This window comes from Falco naumanni, chromosome W, assembly GCF_017639655.2.
Source record: "Falco naumanni isolate bFalNau1 chromosome W, bFalNau1.pat, whole genome shotgun sequence".
Taxonomy (NCBI): Eukaryota; Metazoa; Chordata; class Aves; order Falconiformes; family Falconidae; genus Falco; species Falco naumanni.
The window spans coordinates 1,612,891-1,631,082 of NC_054079.1; the positions used below are offsets into that span (position 1 = coordinate 1,612,891).

Below are 18,192 nucleotides of genomic sequence, written 5' to 3' on the forward strand. Positions count from 1 at the left end.
TTCCAAATTTTAATAATACACTCGGTACTCGTAACAACTACATTTTCTAACAAGAGCTTGTTTTGACAGATATTTCTGGCTTTATACTAAGTAAAGTGTAAACTCCAAAGCTTTTCTACAATATTCACAGATAAAATTTCCTACCTCAGGTACCTCAAATTCTGCCCTAGTAACCACTGGGTGAGGTTTTAAGCTCCCCCCCACTTTTTTCCAAAAATATATTTTTTTTCTAAGTGTTGATTGCAACTCATTTTTGGGGGGAATTTTCAATGGCAAGCAAGACTAAAATTAAATAAAAACTTACACCTCAGTAAAAAGAGAACCCAACATATTACTACATCTCATATACCTATCTGATTATTAGACTCCAAACATCATAAACAATTCAGAAATAGTTTTCACATGCAATCTTAGGAATTATAATGAAAGACAGTATTTACCTTTTCCTTCATGCAATTTTAAAAAAGCAAACAAAAATACTCAGTGAATGTACCTTTTGCTTATAATGGGGTTTTATTTTGAAAATCTATACCAATTCTGTTTAAAATAAAAGTAAATGCTCAGAACGCGTGGAGGATTTCCAAAGCAGATCTTTGTTTTAAAACCATTATGCAGAAAACAGAAGCGAGAGGTTTTAAGAACCGATTTCTCCTGTTCATTGAATTTAGAAGCAAAACCAGAAAAAACACCATTCCACTACCATGAAGAGGTGGAGGAAATTAATTATAAAGCACATCCCATTTATTGCTCCAAAGAAAAAGCCCCCACCAAAGACGCATAAAGAAAAGTAGTGGACAAACTTTTCCACTTTGTTTTGAATGGACAGCAGTGATTAGTTGTAACAGCTAAATACATACGAGGTTGATCTGGAGAGCAATGACAGCAAAGGTTCAGATGAAGTGCAAAAATCCTAATCTTCAAAGGTGTTTTTATGTGCAATAATTTTATAAATAAATATGTTTAAGATTTGTGATACCAATCCATTGAATACCATCTTCACCAGTTAAATACTGTTCCAGGTTTAAATATCAGCCAAATTTATGCACATTTTGTTTTATTTTTATCTCTGTTTTACATAGGAGGAGAAACCTTAAGTAATACACTGGTACAGTTCACAAAGTGCTATTTTCTTGTCTCAGTGATTACAGATCAACTAATGCAGGCCAAAGAGGCAGCCATAGCTATATCCTTACCAATTAGAAATCATTCTGCAAAAGTTTATAAAGTGTATTTGCTCAATTTAGCATCTCCACTCTAGCTGAGGTTTATTTTACTCATTTAAAAAGAAAGCTTTGTCACACACAGTGATTAATTACCAGCATCTGGGATATCTGAGATGGGATTATTGCCTCTGCTCTGCATCTCAACTTAAAATTTAACCCTCTTTATATGTGTAAATGTAGCCACCGAGAGGAGAGAGTGCTGCAAGGCACTCATTTAATGATTACAGTATTAAAATGAAATCACAGGTTCTAAAGATGTTTAAAAAATAGTGACAGTGTTTCATTGCATTCTTCAGTTCAAAAACTCTTCAGATGTTTATTATCTTCTCACAGAAGATGCTTGTCTATATTTTATGGTCAGCAGTTCACAGAAGAGTAAATAGGTTGGGTGTAGAAGAAAATAAAAAAGGTGTTTCTACTTACTGTTAGGTGATACTGCCTCCATATTTCTGGGCAAGCCTGGAAAATAAAAATATTGATCAGCTAGGAGCATGAAACAAGGTGCTTTACAGCCTGTTGGTTTTGGCATAACACAGTATCCACCGGTGTCGGTCACAGGAAAATAAGAAGCTTAACTGAAAGGGTCTGCATTTCAGCTTCAAAAACCTGGCTAGACAGTTTAATTGAATTTTACACTGGTTTAACACACTCCCTGCCATTGTCAGAAAGCCAGTAACAGTTTTCTCTCTCCCCTTCTTCTCTGAAGGTTAGAAGTTTGGGACAGTAACGTGCTCTTAACTGTAGTAAGTATTAATACTGCAAAACAAACAGGAATGAATTTAAATTCTACATTTTCTGACATTTTATATTTACATAATGTTTTGGAAATTAAATCACAAGGTACCTTCCTTTCACGGAGGAACAGAAATATTTTAGTATTTTTGTACATATCTCTTTCCTAATCAAAATATAATTGTTACATGTAATAATCCTCAGTAGCCTAATGTCAGATGAGTTGTAAACAAGAGGCATAACAGATTGTTTTAACGTTTCTATTTTTACAATGGCTTACTTTATTTTTTCTTTCTTTTCTTTTTTTTTTAAAAAAACTTGCCAGACTTGCAAACAAACTTGTAAGTGCAGCCCTTTGTAAAAAATTTCGCAGAGCAGATTTTTGAATCACAGCGACAACACAATAGACCCGAGGAATACAGAAGAGAGAGGAAAGAGAAAAATGTGGATCTTCTTCTACAAACAAAATCAGACTGTGTTAATGATCAATAAGACAGAGGTTACTTTCTCAATGGTTCTTAATATCTTCAGGAAATTTACAATATTTCTGTCTTCCACAATGACCCCCAAGCCATAAATAAACGCAAAAAAATAGTGGTACTTTGTCTGTTAGCCATTTTAGTGTTTAAGGGAGTGTGCACACGGTTACTTCAATGGAGGTCTTGCACTTTTGTTTAAAACATTTACCCTTTTAAGAAAATAGCTCCTTAATCATTTGAACAGTTAGCAATTTGGTTTGCCAATCTCAATTTTCAGTATTTTACGAAGAAATATTAAGTTATTCCATGGCTTCTACATAATACGCTGTAGCTCCAATTTCAAACATTGAAGCCTCATGACTACTTGCAAATGAGTACTATTAACATTTCTTTAGATTTCTAATAAATTTTTCACTCATGCCTAAATTCTGGCCTTCTTTTCGTCTGACAGAGCATGTTAATTAAGAAAGACCCCACTCAGCAACCGATACCAGCAACTGAACCTCTCAAAAAATAATCCAAGTTTTTGACTGTCACTCTATGGCACATACAGCATGTTTTTCCCGGATGTGATGGAAATTATATTATTTATTATTCATTCCATCAGTAACACCATTTTCTGGCGAAAAATCTACAATCTGTTCTGTGTAATAGTTCGACATTCCTCCTCTTACTCAAATTCTGCATGTAAATATTTGAGTTTTATATTAATATTTCTATAAAGAAAATGTGTGAAGTACATCAGATCTCTAGCAGAGGAACAGGCTACAACATTTGACAGTTTGAACACACTCAAGCTGTCTTCGAGTGCAAACAAAAGGATTTTCCTCTGCTTTGCTAACTTACGTGGGATTTGAAGGCGCGATACATGAACAGTCTCTTGCGTATAAAAATACTGTATCAAGGGCTTTGCCTTCTCTCTCAAACCTGTAAAAGGTTTCAACCGTACAGGAGACTTTTGCTGGTTTAGCACAGGGGTAGCAAGCACTTATTTATACATTAGTTCTGGATAGTTTTCGATTACCACAGTGTCCCCAGACTAATATGGTTGAAAAATCGCAGTCAATGAGTTGTCATATACTGGCAAAATGCCACTCTGTGATATGACCTTTACTCGCACAGCAGCTATTTACTAATATTTAAAAAAAAAACTCCAAACCACTTTATTTTTTAATTATAGTTCGGTTGTGTTTGGTGTCGTCGTCCCCCCCCCCCCCCCCCCCCCCGCCCTTGCTCTGGACACAAAGGCATCACTTACAGCGAAAATCCGTAACTCGGAGTAGGAACGTCCGGTTGGCACAGCTCTTACCACTCTTACCAAAACACCAGGAGAGGCACAGTCCCCCCCACTCTGCAGTGCTATCAAGAGGTAGGGTTTATCATCGCCATCTTTTAAGGATGTTTTATGGCTGTGGGAAAACTTAGGGGAGGTAGGAAGAAGGTGGCAAGGGAAAATTGGCCAAGCATATTTCTTCATTCAGATGGTGATTCAGTGCAATACTTTTCATGGTCACAATGATCACTTACAAACTTCAGAAGTTGAATACAATAGTTGGAAAACGGATGCCTGGCTAAACAACTGCTTTTTAGCAACAGTGCTTTTAACTAGGAGTCTTATTACCTTGCATCAGCTCAGAGTTATTGTCTGCATCTTCTATCACAGGATGACAAAAAGTATAATTAACAATTACTGCCAAATACTGGCTTCTCAAATGAAGCAAAGAGGTTCGCTATGGAAGACAGCATAACCAAATACAACAACCACCGAACCCGTGATTTTTCTTATTTATTTAAAAGTACTTAACCATGAACGGCCCTCATATAAAGAAAAGCCCTCGTGGTACACAACCATGATGGTAGCGTGATGAACTGCATTAAAATAAAATTGCATCTATTTCCTGCCCCAGTGGTCTGACCTTACGAGCATGTAGCTGTACCAGTGCAGAAGGTGCCTGCGGCGGCTGGCAGCGCTGCCACAGCACAGCCGCAGGACGCGCTGGCGAGGTGCGCTCCCCCGCACCTTTTGCTGTGCCCGCCGGCCTCTCGCCGCACGAGTGCTGGGCAATTAATTTTCCCAAATCCGCGCTGTTTTCGCTGCGGCCCGCATTCAGTTAATTTGGAAGGGTGATTATTCATATCGGAGCCTGATCCGGCTCAGGCTGCCTCAGCAGATGAATCGAGGCTGGGTACCCCACGTTTTGACCCGTATTGAATTTTATCAGGTGCTAATTATTGTTTTACCAGAACAACGGCTTAATGCATCTGTTGTTTAATTCCCACTTCCCCATTCTCAAACGTGAACATCAAAGAAAATAAAACACTCAATCTCAAACAGCCCCTGACAGCAGACCAGGACTCGAGTGCTCAATAGACAAGGCCCTTGCCACCAGTTCTCATATTTCCACAACAATGAGCAAACACAAAAACAGCACTAAGCGGCCTTTCCTCCTTTCCGCTCCCCTTGGCCAGTCGTCTGCCTTGCGCCGAGAGGGCCCTCGACGGCAGCCCTGCTGGGAGCGCGGCGCGGGGGAGAGGATTAGCCTCGCTAACATGCGAGCATTTGCAAAAGGGAAGGAAAAACCCCGCTACTGTATTTGGCGTATGAATAACCAAAATGCACGCGCTGACAGGAGACCAGGACGGGCCTGCAGCTCCCCGGGAGAAAATGTAGCTGTGATGAGTGACAGGGCTTTCAGGAAATATGTTCACAATCACAGACAGTGAAGGCCATGACCTAGATCGTTTAAGAGCTTGTCTTGTCAAATTATCAAAAGCTTCTTCGTCTCTGAATAAAGAGTGACATAAGTGAGTGTCAGAAAGCTGCAGGCTGACAAGCCAAGCATACAATAACAGCATGCACGTCACATACTTGCCGAACACCGCCACGGCTAGCGGCAAATCTTAATGAGAGCGCGGCTGGCCCAGGAGACTTGGGTCCCTGCTGGCACAGCTACTCATCTCGCAAAAATCCTTCAGCTCCAAGTCAGTTATGGTCTGACACGACGACTACAATTACTAAACACAACTTTTTAACAGAATCCTCTGGTGCTTTGTCAAAGCGGCGGCTGCTAGGAGCTGCCCCACCGCAAGCCACCACAATAAAACAAAAGATTTGCCAAAACACGCACTTTTCATCACCTCCGCATGGGAACTGCGGCAGAGAGTGCACAATGCTGCTCTTCAAAACCACTCCTGCACCAGCAGATGTCGAGACCTCTAGCCGCGCCGCCCGCGCAGGTGGCTGCCACTGCTAGGACGGACGCCAGTGCCCACCGGGCTCCTGGCAACGTCCGCTCGCGCCAGCCATGAGGTGGGCACCAGCGTGCCGCGAGCGTGAAACGTGGGCAGTGTTGTTGGGGAGCAGGGGGAGAAGGGCAAACCCCCCTCTCCTTCTGCCTCAGCACCGCTGGCAGGAATGGCCGCCCGCCAGCCCCCATGGACTGGTGCCCATGCCTCCAGCTGCGTCTCGGCCCACCGGGGCTGCCACATCCTGCAGGACGCACCGGCACGCTGCCCACAAAGGCAGACGGAAATCTTCCAGAAGAGGTGGTTTACATGGCCAGGAGACACAAAGAATATGCTGGCCAAGATGCTCGGCCGATTCTCGGGAAGGAGAACGCCTTACTGGGTCTCGGGGGTGTGCAGACAAAACCTTACGAATGGGGCCAGCGGGCATGGCATGGCTGAAGAGTGACAGGGGCCAGGGTACTGCCGGGGTAAGCTCAGGCATTACCCAGCACTTGCATGACATTTTTCCCGAAGGCGTACAGGGATGCACTGCTCTGCCTGCCATGTTTGCCCCCTCCCTGTCACATCACCCTGGTTTTGGAGCTCTTTTCCCACCCTTGCAGCTGGCAGGCAGGACTGGAGACCACGAGCATCGCGACACCCACCCAACTGCCACCAAACCGGCAGAACACAGGGTGTTCACAGCCTGGGGTTTGCCGCATATATATACAAGAGCATAATTATATATATACATACATAAGTATGTGTGTATATACACGTATACACACACAGAAATATGGATACACATGTCTACGCGTGCACGTCTGATGTGCTTTTTTCTAGGGGGAGCAGTGTATGGTCAAGTAGAGCTGCACTTGGAACTTTTGAACAACTCTGCTACCTGCTCCTTTGATGATCTTCCTAAGGAAAGCACACGAGGTTGAGCTGCTTCCAACAGGACTCCGTGTAAAGATGATTCCATACATTCTCAGGGCTGCCTTGAGGAAAGAGACTGACCTAAAATAATAAGAGTATTACCCTGAAAACGTTTTAAATAACTTCGAACATTTTCAAATCAGACTAGGCGAAGTATCTTGAGCTGCCTCTCAATCACTTCTGGACAAAAGCGTGACTGTGGAGAGTCCCTCTGAAACACTGGGCGCAGGAGCTCGTTCTGCATCCTTTGTGTCACAGTAAAAGAGAATAAATTTTCTGGGAAAGACAAAACCTTTTTGGAGCATCCAAAGTACTTGATAATGGCTCAAAAAAATTAGGGAATATATTAAGTCTTGCCCCCCCCGCCCCCCACCCTATTAAGCTCTGGTCTATGAAGGCTGCAGTAGCATTTCAAGAGAATTTTGGAGAGCTTTGGGGAATGTTGGACTCATAGAGCCCCAGGTTCAGAGCAAAACCTGTTGACCTGCCTCCACCTCCTATGGACATGGAAGAAACATCCCAACAGGCAGGCTGATACAGAACAGTCACAGTGAGTGGACTTGGGAAAACACTTCCAGGTTTTTGATGAAATGCCCCAAGGAGGACTTGTAATCCTTTACAGAAAAGTAATTAGCAGAGGCACAGAAATAAGAACCTGTTACTATGATCAGTTTACGGAGCTGTCTATGTCAGACCACCTGCCCGTGGTCGCTAACTGCGGCCATAAGCCAATGCTCATGGAGCTTAAAACCAGGGCAAGCATGCACCCTTACCCTAACACTCTTCCACACCCAACTGTTTCAAGCTCAATGACTGTGCAAGCTGGATGAAGTTTCTGTGTGTTCAATCACAGTCCACGCTTTCTCTTCCATGAACTGCTCCTGCCTCCTCCAGAACCAGAGCAGACTTTCTGTATCTCCTGCATCCCTTGGTAAGGAGTCTCACAGGTCTGCTACTGACTGCATGACGAGTGACCTCCTTCTGTCTCTTCTGAACTGAACTCCTACTGCCTTCATCCCCTAATTCTTGCACTGGAAGAAACAATGAACAATTGATCCATAACCACTGTCTCCCATCATGGATGACTTTGAAGTTCTTTACAGACCCTTCCCTCTGTCATTTCTCTTCCACGCTGAAGAGCTGCAGCTGTGCTGAAGGATGCAGAACAGAGGGACCAAAGTTGCACCCAGGTGTCTGCTGCTTTTCTGGTGATTCCGAGCATTTCACCACCTTTTTCTCACAGCTTGTGAACACTCGACTGATTTTTGTGGGGATGGTATATCATAACCCTTGACATTTGAGTCCTGAATAGTAATGCTCAGAGCCTGCCATTCCGCGTGCAAAGATGGGATTATTTTTCCTCAGGCATTCTACTTTGCCACTCAGGTTCATCTGCCATTTTCTTGGGCTCTCTCTCTGTTTCTTCCAGTACTCGGGTAGTTCTTCACAGCTGGACACTCTAAATAAATTCAGTTTTCTCAGCAAATCTTGTCACCCTATTGTTCACCCTTTTCCATGTCACACTAGCATACCCTACCTTTACCCTCTTATTCTACACCTGTTCAGTTTCTTTAATTAAAAGCTTTTGGTCAGGAACTTTGTCAAATGTCATTTGGAAATTGCTGCCTACATCAATTGGATCATGTTTACACACATGCTTGTTGACCTTCTCCTTTGAAGAACTGCACAGATTCCTGAGAACTGGGATTTCCTTTAGAGAAGCAATCTCGAGTCCTCCCAGGTGTATCATATTTTTATACATCCATTCCACCATGCCGCTGTTACTGCCGTTCCTGCTAATCGGCTTGGTGTACACAACAGGCTGGCAGGCCTGGTGGCCCAGCTCTCCCTGGGACCCATTTTAAAAATTGTCATTATATTTGCCACTCCGTCACTGATCAGGCACAAAGCAAAAGGCTACCCACAGCCATCAGTCATCTGGCCATCTGACCTGCCAGTTCCTCTAACAGCTCTTGGGTAATTGTTACCCAGTTCTGGTAACAGGTTAGTATTCATAGGTTAGAAGTAACCCTAACATTGTCTTCAATTTCAGAGATCCTCTGATGATTCCCTCCACAAAGGAAGACTGTGGTGTGGGGATGTCCCTGGTTTCTTCCACGATGAATGCTAGATACCACAAAACTATTTTTAGGTTGTTAGAAATAGCCTTTTCTTGGCTCAGTGTTCTTTCGTGTCTTGATCATCTGTTGGCCTTACAGGCCTCTTGCTCTGATGTGAATAAAGATTTACTGTTGGTTTGGAGTCCTTTGTGAAGTGCCCCTTAAACTCCTTTTAACCCTCAGTTCTGCACTTTCACATTTAATCTGCCAGAGTTTATGATCACTTCTGTTTTCTTCATTTGCCGATAGACATCAGGTTTTCAGATGACACCTTCTTGCTTTTTGTGTCCTCTCCCACCCTGCCATGCAGCCTCACAGCTTTCATTTTGTTCTCTGCAGTTCTGCCATGCCACATTTCTTTCCAAGGATGAAAGGATGAGGCAGACGAGACTCTGCTCTCACACTCCAGTGTTCACTGCACAGGCGGCCTCATGCCTGTCACGCAGAAGCGCAAGAATACTGCCTCAAAGTTTCAAAGACAAGCCCTACTCATCTTAAGGTGGACCTAAATGAGCAGAAAAAAAAAAATACATGTGCTGTGATGTTCCTGAAAATCTACACAACTCAGGTAGGATTAAAATTTGGGGATGATAGAGGCATATAATCCTTTACAGAAAAGAAAATAACTTTAGAAGACGTGAAATCTCCCTGTCTATGCTGAGCCTGCCACAAACTCTCAGTTTTCCTTCCCTAACTGCTCACATCTGGTGCAGCTCCAGGGCATCTTCAGCAGGAGCAGGATGGACCCAGGCAGAGCCCGATGCACAGCTGCTCTCATCCCACCTGGACAGGACACTCAGAAAGCTCTGGAAGGGAAGGAGGTCTCCAGCGTTGGACTGCTAAGCCACAGGGTCAAACCTCCCGCTGAAACGTTACTATTCCGTCATCCAGCGACACGGGGACTGAATATAATGACAGCAGTTATGGAATGTAAGCTTTATCAGGTAGAAGAGTTATTCAGATAAACCTCTGTGCTCAGTGAAAGGGAGGAGAAGGCCTTCTCAGGATCTCTCTCATTCTTTGACCAAATAGAAGAAATAAAGGTAGTAGGAGGAGATATTTAGGAAGAGGTTATAATACTTTTTAATTTCAACAAAACCCAGCATTTAAGGGAAGCAAGCAGGTGTATTTGGAAGACAAACATTTAAGCCATATCTTTAGATAGAAAATGAAGTAGGAACGTATGCTGATGTTACCACAGGTTGCCTGTTATCCTCATCAATTTGTGTTTAATTTGAGGGGAAAAAAACCCAACAGCATAAAAGGTTCATTTCTATGTATAGGACTGAATTTCTGGGATATGTAAAACCATAATAACATCTTACAAAGTGAAAAAAATATGTTTAATCACAGTTGATTTTTCACCCATGTTTTCTCTTAGTAGATCATATCCAACTCAAAGGCCTTCAAATTCCTTCTGTCTTTCTCTCCAGTCCTTACAGTACAATGGCTGCTGCTACCAAAAAGCCACAGAAAAATTAAAGAAAGGACACAGCAAGTCCTCTGCCTGTATTTAGGAAATATGAGGACAAATCTTCATGTTACCTTCATAACTGAACCTCCTACTAAACGGAATTAAGTGTCCTACTGCAAAGTCACTACCTTCATCTAGTTTACTTTTTCAAAAATCAGTTCAGCACTGTCTATGTCACTACATGAGAAGTACACACGTTTAAAGACTATCTGGGAAGGGCTTTGTACACAGACACACACACAAAAGCACATAAATACAAGACCTTTCCAAGTGTAGTTTTCTAGTGTCACTTAAGTGTCATAAAGCGGTATCATCATTGCAATATATTTCTGCCTGGTTGTAATCACACAGATCTTTAATGTTAAACATAGTTATTAACCTTGACAATTTTGCTTGTTTTGCCAACCTCTTTTATTTTCCTACCAAACTTCCAATTCTATAGCATTCAACGCTTTCTTAAGAATATTGAGGAATGCTTTTGTGTAAAAGTCTCCTTCAGAGGTGTAACATTCGTGCCAAAGTAGTTCATCCTGCACTGAAACTTGACGTGAAATAATTCATCCAAGAAGCAAAAATTTAAGAATCAGTGGTGCCTAGGTTTGAGGTACACCGTACTTAAAAAAGAAAACAAATATCGCTGGTTTGTGAATTCTCTGAGCAATTACAAAAAAACTTCTGTTTTTACATAGATGTATATGTGTGTGCGCGCGTGTATTATGTATGTATTTTGAAGTACTAGCAGAAGCTTTTAACGCGAGAAGCTTTTAAGTTCACAGAGTCACAGGATGGTTTGGGTTCAAAGGGACCTTAAAGACCATTTAGTTCCAGCCCCCCTGGCATGGGCAGGGACACCCCCCCACCCCCACCACCCCCCCCCCCAGCCCAGGCTGCCCCCAGCCCCGTCCAGCCTGGCCTTGAGCCCCCCCAGGGATGGGGCACCCACAGCTGCTCCGGGCAGCCTGGGCCATCTCACCACCCTCACTATAAAACATTTCTTTTTTAGATCTAATCTAAATCTCCCCTCTTTTAGTTTAAAACCATTGACCCTTGTCCTGTCACTACTGTCCCTGGCATATAGCATCTCTCTGTCTAACTTCCACGAGCAGTAATAACAGCTTTGGGCAGACTCTCAAGAGCAAAGCAGTTTCGACTTGTTTCAAAACGCATTCAGATGATTTGAAGAACTATATTAAAGGAAGGAGATCATGCAGAGTGTGTTTCCGTAACAGTAGTGTTTAAACAATAAAAAGTTTTGAGAAAAAAGTCTCAGTCAAATGAAGTCCCATGACCTCACCTCCTACCCAGTCTTCAGTGCAGAGAGTGCACTGTAACTGGATGACCTTTAACATGCTTCAGTACCTTACAGGACTTCAATGATTTTCATATTTCCATACCTGGAACATACAAAGTAACTTCGTGCCAATGTTACTCATTCACTTTTGCAAGGCAACTCTGAACGCTCAGAACACAAGCAGAATGCATGTGTTTTACGGGGCCTCCCCCTCCCCATGAAATAAATAGAAACCCCTCCCCCGCTGTGCTGCTCCCACCCGAACCAAGCGGCCAAACACCTGGTGGGAAATACACTGAACATCCAGTCTCCTAGTGAGATGAAAGGCGAGCTTCCATATGGCCACTTGACAGAACCATTTTGGCTAGGAATACAGGTGCCAGCTCACGAACGCCTCTGAAACGTTGTTTTAGTAGGTAGGGTACGGAAATTCTTATTTGCACCAAGTACTTTTTTCTCTCCAATACTTGTGACACAGAGGCAGCATAACGTAACATGAACGAGGAATTAGGATGACTGGCAACAGGAGCAGTGCCCACCCAACTGAGCTGGTCTAAGTAGAAGCTCGGGTTTGAATGACAGCAGTGAAGATGGAAAACACGAGGGTGGTTCTCGTGGGATTAAGACAAAATATCAGTAGGTTCCAGACATTAAATGCTTCTGTCAGTACTTCTAATAGCAGGGTATACCTTCTTCCAACTGTTCTACAAATTCTGTTACACTGTATGTGTGATGGGCCTGTCCGTAGGGATAAGGAAGTAGAGAGACAATTTCATTATTGTTTTTCTTCTTGCATATTCACAAATAATTGAGGAGTCTGACAAAAAGCAGGCAGAAACTAAGCGAAGGCACATGAATGTGGTTGTAGACCTGCTTCTTTATGTGCTACTGTCAGATACAACTTTTATTCGCCTATAACCACGTGAGAAATAAGGTGTACCATTTCCATTTTGTTTTTAAAGTATGTCTGTAACGTAAAAATACCTCTGGAAGGCTACTAGACATTAGTTTAAACTCCTCATATTTTCACTGTGGAATACAAGACCATAGTGGAAAAAACCCATGGATGTGGAACTCTTGGAGCATCAGAGTTATTCTTTACCTCTTGCCGGCATGCTTGTAGCATACCACGTCTCCTAATTTCAACCTCCCTACACCTTCCATTCAATAGAAATGAGGATATTTTTCTCCCCCCTAACTAAACTGGACAAAACTAAACTAAAGACTGAGCGTTCACAATGCTCCAGTTTGTTTTCTTTGAACCGTTCTTCATGAAGACTGTGATACTAACCACGATAGTTTCATATGCTTAGAAAAATACACACTATATAAAATTAGAGAAGCATGAGAAGACTGTGGTAGTTGTAAATTCAATTTTTGACAGATACAAAACCAATAATGACTGAGCTCTTTGCCATGGGCTATACTCACATCAGCATAATGCCCCTTCATATCACAGCGACTGCAGTGTTTATTCCAATAGGCTCTCTCGAGACATTCCCTGAAAAAGTGGCCAGGCAAACAGCAGTTCAAACAAAAACGTGCTGGGCAACTGTTCTGTAGGTGACCTCTCTCTGCACACAGACAACAAGGGGGAACTTTCTGTGAAGAAACAAAAAAAGAATTATGTTAAGTGAGAATGTTTCAAAAGATGAAGAAAAGGAAAAAAAAAAAAAAATAGAAAGAGGAAACAAAGAGACCACCCCAAGTAAGTGTCTACTGCTTCCTAGGTGTTGTGGAGATGTTATGTTTCACCAAGGAATCAAAGTGAAGGGAGACTACGAAGAGAGTAAAACTCAAAGCTGTAACTCTCTAGCCTCCCTGTACTTTCTTGATTTGGACTTTGCATCTGAAGCACTCGTTAAATGTCCAGCACCCATGTTATTTGCTCAGTGAATACAGCAAAAATAACCATTAAACCGGAAAGCGTATTTCACTCAGAGTGGAAGTATTGGGCACTCTGTAGGAACACTTGATTTTTTATTTTGATTTTCTTAAATCTTTGATTTTCTTAAAAGTCGAAAACAAACCGGATCATAGGAACATGACACGCAGTTTGTACCACAACACACTGGACTGGTCTGTAAATACAGTTTGTGCCACAGACCATTGCACTGCCAGCAGGTTTGGGGTGCACCAAAGGCCAGCAGGGACACAGCCAGACAGTCGAGCCAACAGCTGAAGGGGTATTTGTTCCGTACAGCGCTGTGCTCAGCAACAGACTGGGGGAGGGAGGTTTTCTGACATTGCTGTTGCTCAGGGCCTGGCTGGGCAGCAATCTGCTGCGGTGAATGAGTGCTTTTGCATCACGGGGGGGGGGTGTCTGCATTTACTATACTGTCTTTCTTTCGACCCTTGAGTTTTTCTTGCTTTTGCCCTCTCCCCCACCTCACAAGTAGTGTGTATGCGAGCAGCCGGCTGGGGGCTTAGCTGCCAGCCAGGGTCAGTCCCCCACAACCACTTGGCTGCATGCCTTGCGACTCACACAAACAAGCACATGCAGCCACAAATACAAAACGCTGAAGACTATTCTAAGGCCGTACCTGTATCTCTTTAAAGCCAATCTTCCCAGTGAGTGAGCGTATCCTCACTCCAAGGGCTTACGTTTCAACTAGACGGGATGCAGTTGCTCGAAGTCTCAGCGTGGGTACCAGCCAAGGGGACTGAGGTTTTTACAGATTCTGTTGTGGGGACTGGTAAATCCAGACTCTCAAGCAATTGCCCCCACTTCTTCACAGTATAGCGACTGATTTTTAAAACTCTAATCCTCGAACAAACTTTCTGTCTGTAATTTTTTACATTATTCCTATCACAGTTCATTATATAGATATCTGCTTTCATTCATTTAGTAAGGGTGATTTCTGGATTGTTGAATGTTGAAAATCCATTTGAAAAACAAGGTACATCTTAAAGTGGTTTTACAATAAGAAAAAAAATGTTTGTATGTCGTACTTGACCCTCTTTTTGCGCAGTTTATACTCACAGATTGTTTCCTTTTATAAAAACAATAAAAGCAATGACCTCCACAAAACAGACAGCTAGTTTTATGTAGTAAACTGATCTTGTGCAAACTATCCTTCAACTTGGAGCAACTTTTCAACGAAATAACAAACCACTGAAGTAATGCTTGTTACAGCAAGAGCGAAAGAGTACTAGAAAACACAGCTGCAACTACAAGCAATTTAGGTGTTGCATTTACCTTTGGAGTAGGACAGTTCTTGGACAAATGACCTGGTCTATCACAGTTTCTACAGGTAACATTTTTATTGGCTCTGTAGTACCGCATACTGGAATGCCTCAAACTTCCATAGTTGGAGATCTGTGCCTGGTGAGACAAGAAAAAAGCAGCAAATTTATCATTTCAGATTCTGTAGTTTAGTGTTTGTTGGAAATTTGTGAAGGTCACTGCTGGTAGCGTTCAAGTTAGAAATCTAACTTTTTACCAGTTCAATTTACATGTACAAGTTTGAACTGGATAATTCTGTATAAAGGAACCTGCAGAGTCTCGAAGTATGGTCTTGTTCAATGTTCAAATATGCTTTGGGACATTCTTTTTTGCTGTTTAAAATTGCAGTTGTGAAGTTTTGCGTTCCCTTGATTAGTCAAGAGACTTTTACTCACTACGCTACTTCACGATGAACTGACATTTTTCTCAGAATACAAACATAACTAACATTAATTGCAAATATAAGTTACACATGCCCTTGCACACATTAAAGGAAACTTCTTGGACAAAGTACAATGCTATACAAGTCTAGACCAAATCTGCAAGTTGCAATTGTAAAGGAAGATTTAAAAAGGAAAAAGAAGAAAAAAACCAGAAGCTGGAAACAACTTTCTCTCTCTCTCTCCCAGTGACCTCACACTTGCCTTCTGTGCAGGCAAACAGAATTAAAAATCCAACCTCCAACCTCCGCGGCTTAGTAAACATCATAATTAAAAAAAAAAAAAAACCTGAAATAAAATACTGAAGAAGTGAATGGGAGAGGTACTGAAATACCATTTCTCTTAAAGGGAAGAATTTCTTAACGTTAGCCGATTATGTAAGCTTTACTAAACCTTGGAAAGAGAACTCGAAGGAGTTGGATCTTATAGCTGAAGCATACTCCTCCTGGACATGATGGCATCCTGCACGAGTACTCCGGGCCACAGCCTAAGAGCATCAGCTCCTAAGCCAACTCCGACCTCTGGGAGTGCAGGAAGGCTACCCACACACAGATGGCTTGTAGTGCTCCCGCGGGGATGGGATTTAGCTCCCACAAAACAATTACTAGTCTCTGAAGAGACTGGGAAGGAGCTGAGGAGGCACTCCTGATTCATGGCACCCTCTTCCCACTCTGTGTGACTGCTCCAGCGTTCCTGCTGGACAGGAGCTCAGGCTTCACCTGCCTTTGACAGGACACCGCTAAGGATTCCACACCAAAACTACAGATGGATATTTCAATCCCATTGCCCTTGCTCTGCTTGTTAAGAAACATAAAGAATTATGGAACAATTTGGGTTGTCTGTGTTACCTCTAAGTCTTTATTGCAGATGGACCAGTCCACATCAACTCCTTCTGAAAAACAGAAATAAAAATGATCGCACTTAATTTATGTGAATATTTTTCTATAATATACTCAAATTTATCATCACTGCACTTACTGAAACTGGTAATAGACTCTGAATGTACTAAAGCAGAGAAACTAGTTCTATCTTCAGTGAAGGAAAGCTATCAGCCCACTCGGCATCAAATTTGCTTGACCTTAAAACCAGCAGACGTCCAACTCTTGGGTGGACTTCACCTGACACCACCCTCTTGCGCTGCCCCCCAGGGTATAAAATCAGGCAAGGATTTAATTTCTTCAGAGGCAGGGACTCCAAAGCTTCTGTTTCCAGCCATTTGAATTATCTCTGCCTGCACTCACGGGGATGCCTAGCTGCAATCCAGAGCTTGCCAGAGTGGGAGCACATGGAACAAGAAGTTAATGCGCAGCATAAAATATGCTTTTCCTCTTTGCAAATTAGAAAAATCTGTGTCTTCAGCACTGCTTTCTGACTGCTGCATGCCAAAATGACTTTATGCATAACCACGGCAACTAAAGACTGTAAGCTAAGTAACTCTATTTCAAAACAGAGTTTGGTAATGTGCAATAAATCAGGACGACACACTAAATTATCAACTGTCACACCATAACCTTCTCACAGACAGCCTTTGGACTGGCAGAAGTAAAAAGAAAAAATATAAAAGGAAATAAAAAGCAGCAAGCTAAAAGAACAGAGATGCAGTTACAGCTGTTTAAAAATTCTGCATGTCAACACTGTTTACTTCTCTCGCTGTGCAAAGACAGCTGCATCATCTTTTTCATCATTAAAGGAGGATTCATGTCAACAGAGGTGTTCACCTTACCTATACTTTTGCAGTAACCATTACAACCTGTGCACAAATTAATCCCGTGTGTTTGCAGACTTTTTAATGCAAATTGTTCCATCCTGTTCCCACAATCCAAATCTGAAGCATCTATATATGTGTTATTAACACAAATCACAACAACATCAAGATTTACAAATGGTAGAAAACCCAGTAAAAATGTATCCAACTGATTTTGATTGTTACTATTCATTTCCAATGACTAGAAATTAAAATTATAGCCTCTACAATGTCATGTCTAACCCTTCATTTATGGAAAAAGTCAGTAATCTCAGCTGAAGTGTGTAATGCAGTATCTGGGTACAAGGTACGTCACTCAAACATGCAAGGGGTGCTTTAGAGCATAATACCTGCTTGCTGCTGTTCTTCATCCAGAATCTGGGGCTAATACTATCTTCTGTAATCTGAAAGCACTCTGAAATGGTTTTATTTTGCTTTTATTTTATTTTACTGGCTAACGCCAATAACACTTAACAACCATCACAGAGACACAAATAACGAATTAACTAGCCTATTCGTACATCAATTTGAATGATGTGTCGTACCTAAGTCATGGTACACGTAGCAACTGCCACGGCACAAACTCCAGTACAAGCCCCCAACACATCCTTCACCCGAGCATCATTCAGGGTGAGAAGCTATGACCTGAACGAGAAGTGGTACCATGCCCGCAGCCCTGGAGACTGCTTCTCCCGGACTCTCAGGTCCCAGCAAAGAGGATGGAAGAGACAGCATTGCATCAGGTCGCTTCGGTGGAAGTGAGTCGTGGGTATGCCCAAGGGAAAATCAGGCCTTTGGTGTCCGGTCATTGCAAGTAAAGAAACGTGCTGACATATTTGAGTGCATTATTTATTACTTGGAAGCCTGTTAGGGAAAGTCATACATGAAGAAAAAATATCTGTAATTCAAAATTCTGCCTTGGCAATCGGTACTGTGAGCGCCGTGTTTCACAGAAATGCACGCACAGAATGGTTGGCAGGTTACAGATCAAAATTACCAGCGAATTAACTCCTGTTAATCATTAGGCATGTCCTTCCTGAGGACAAACCAACTAAGTTTCTCTTCTTCACTGTCAAAATCCCCTGCTTCATAGGGGAAAACCGTGATACAAAGATTCAATTATTCCTAATGCTAGAAACTAAAAATGCTCAAAAATAAATACAAGAGCTTTCATTTCTTTTTTTCTGTATAAAAATACTTTTTTTTTTTTTTTAAGTAATGAATTGATATTACTACAAAATATATCTCCACTAAAATTGTTTGGTGACCTAAAAGTTACGTCTAATTCACAACAGATTG

The 18,192-nt window shown here is 42.1% G+C and overlaps 1 protein-coding gene across 4 annotated transcripts in view; it reads right to left on the bottom strand.

Annotated features, from left to right (window-relative positions):
• LOC121080369 (zinc finger CCHC domain-containing protein 7-like) overlaps nucleotides 1-18,192 on the bottom strand; it is a 119,398-nt gene that overhangs the window by 22,742 nt on the left and 78,464 nt on the right. For 3 of the 4 annotated variants that reach the window (XM_040578343.1, XM_040578342.1, XM_040578344.1), the window contains exons 5-8: nucleotides 15,998-16,041; nucleotides 14,683-14,808; nucleotides 12,915-13,085; nucleotides 1,647-1,682 (exon numbers count right to left, since the gene is read on the bottom strand). In XM_040578343.1, the coding sequence (XP_040434277.1) occupies nucleotides 1,647-1,682; nucleotides 12,915-13,085; nucleotides 14,683-14,808; nucleotides 15,998-16,041 (377 nt within the window). The remainder of the gene's footprint in view (nucleotides 1-1,646; nucleotides 1,683-12,914; nucleotides 13,086-14,682; nucleotides 14,809-15,997; nucleotides 16,042-18,192) is intronic. The other variant, XM_040578346.1, reaches the window with a different exon arrangement.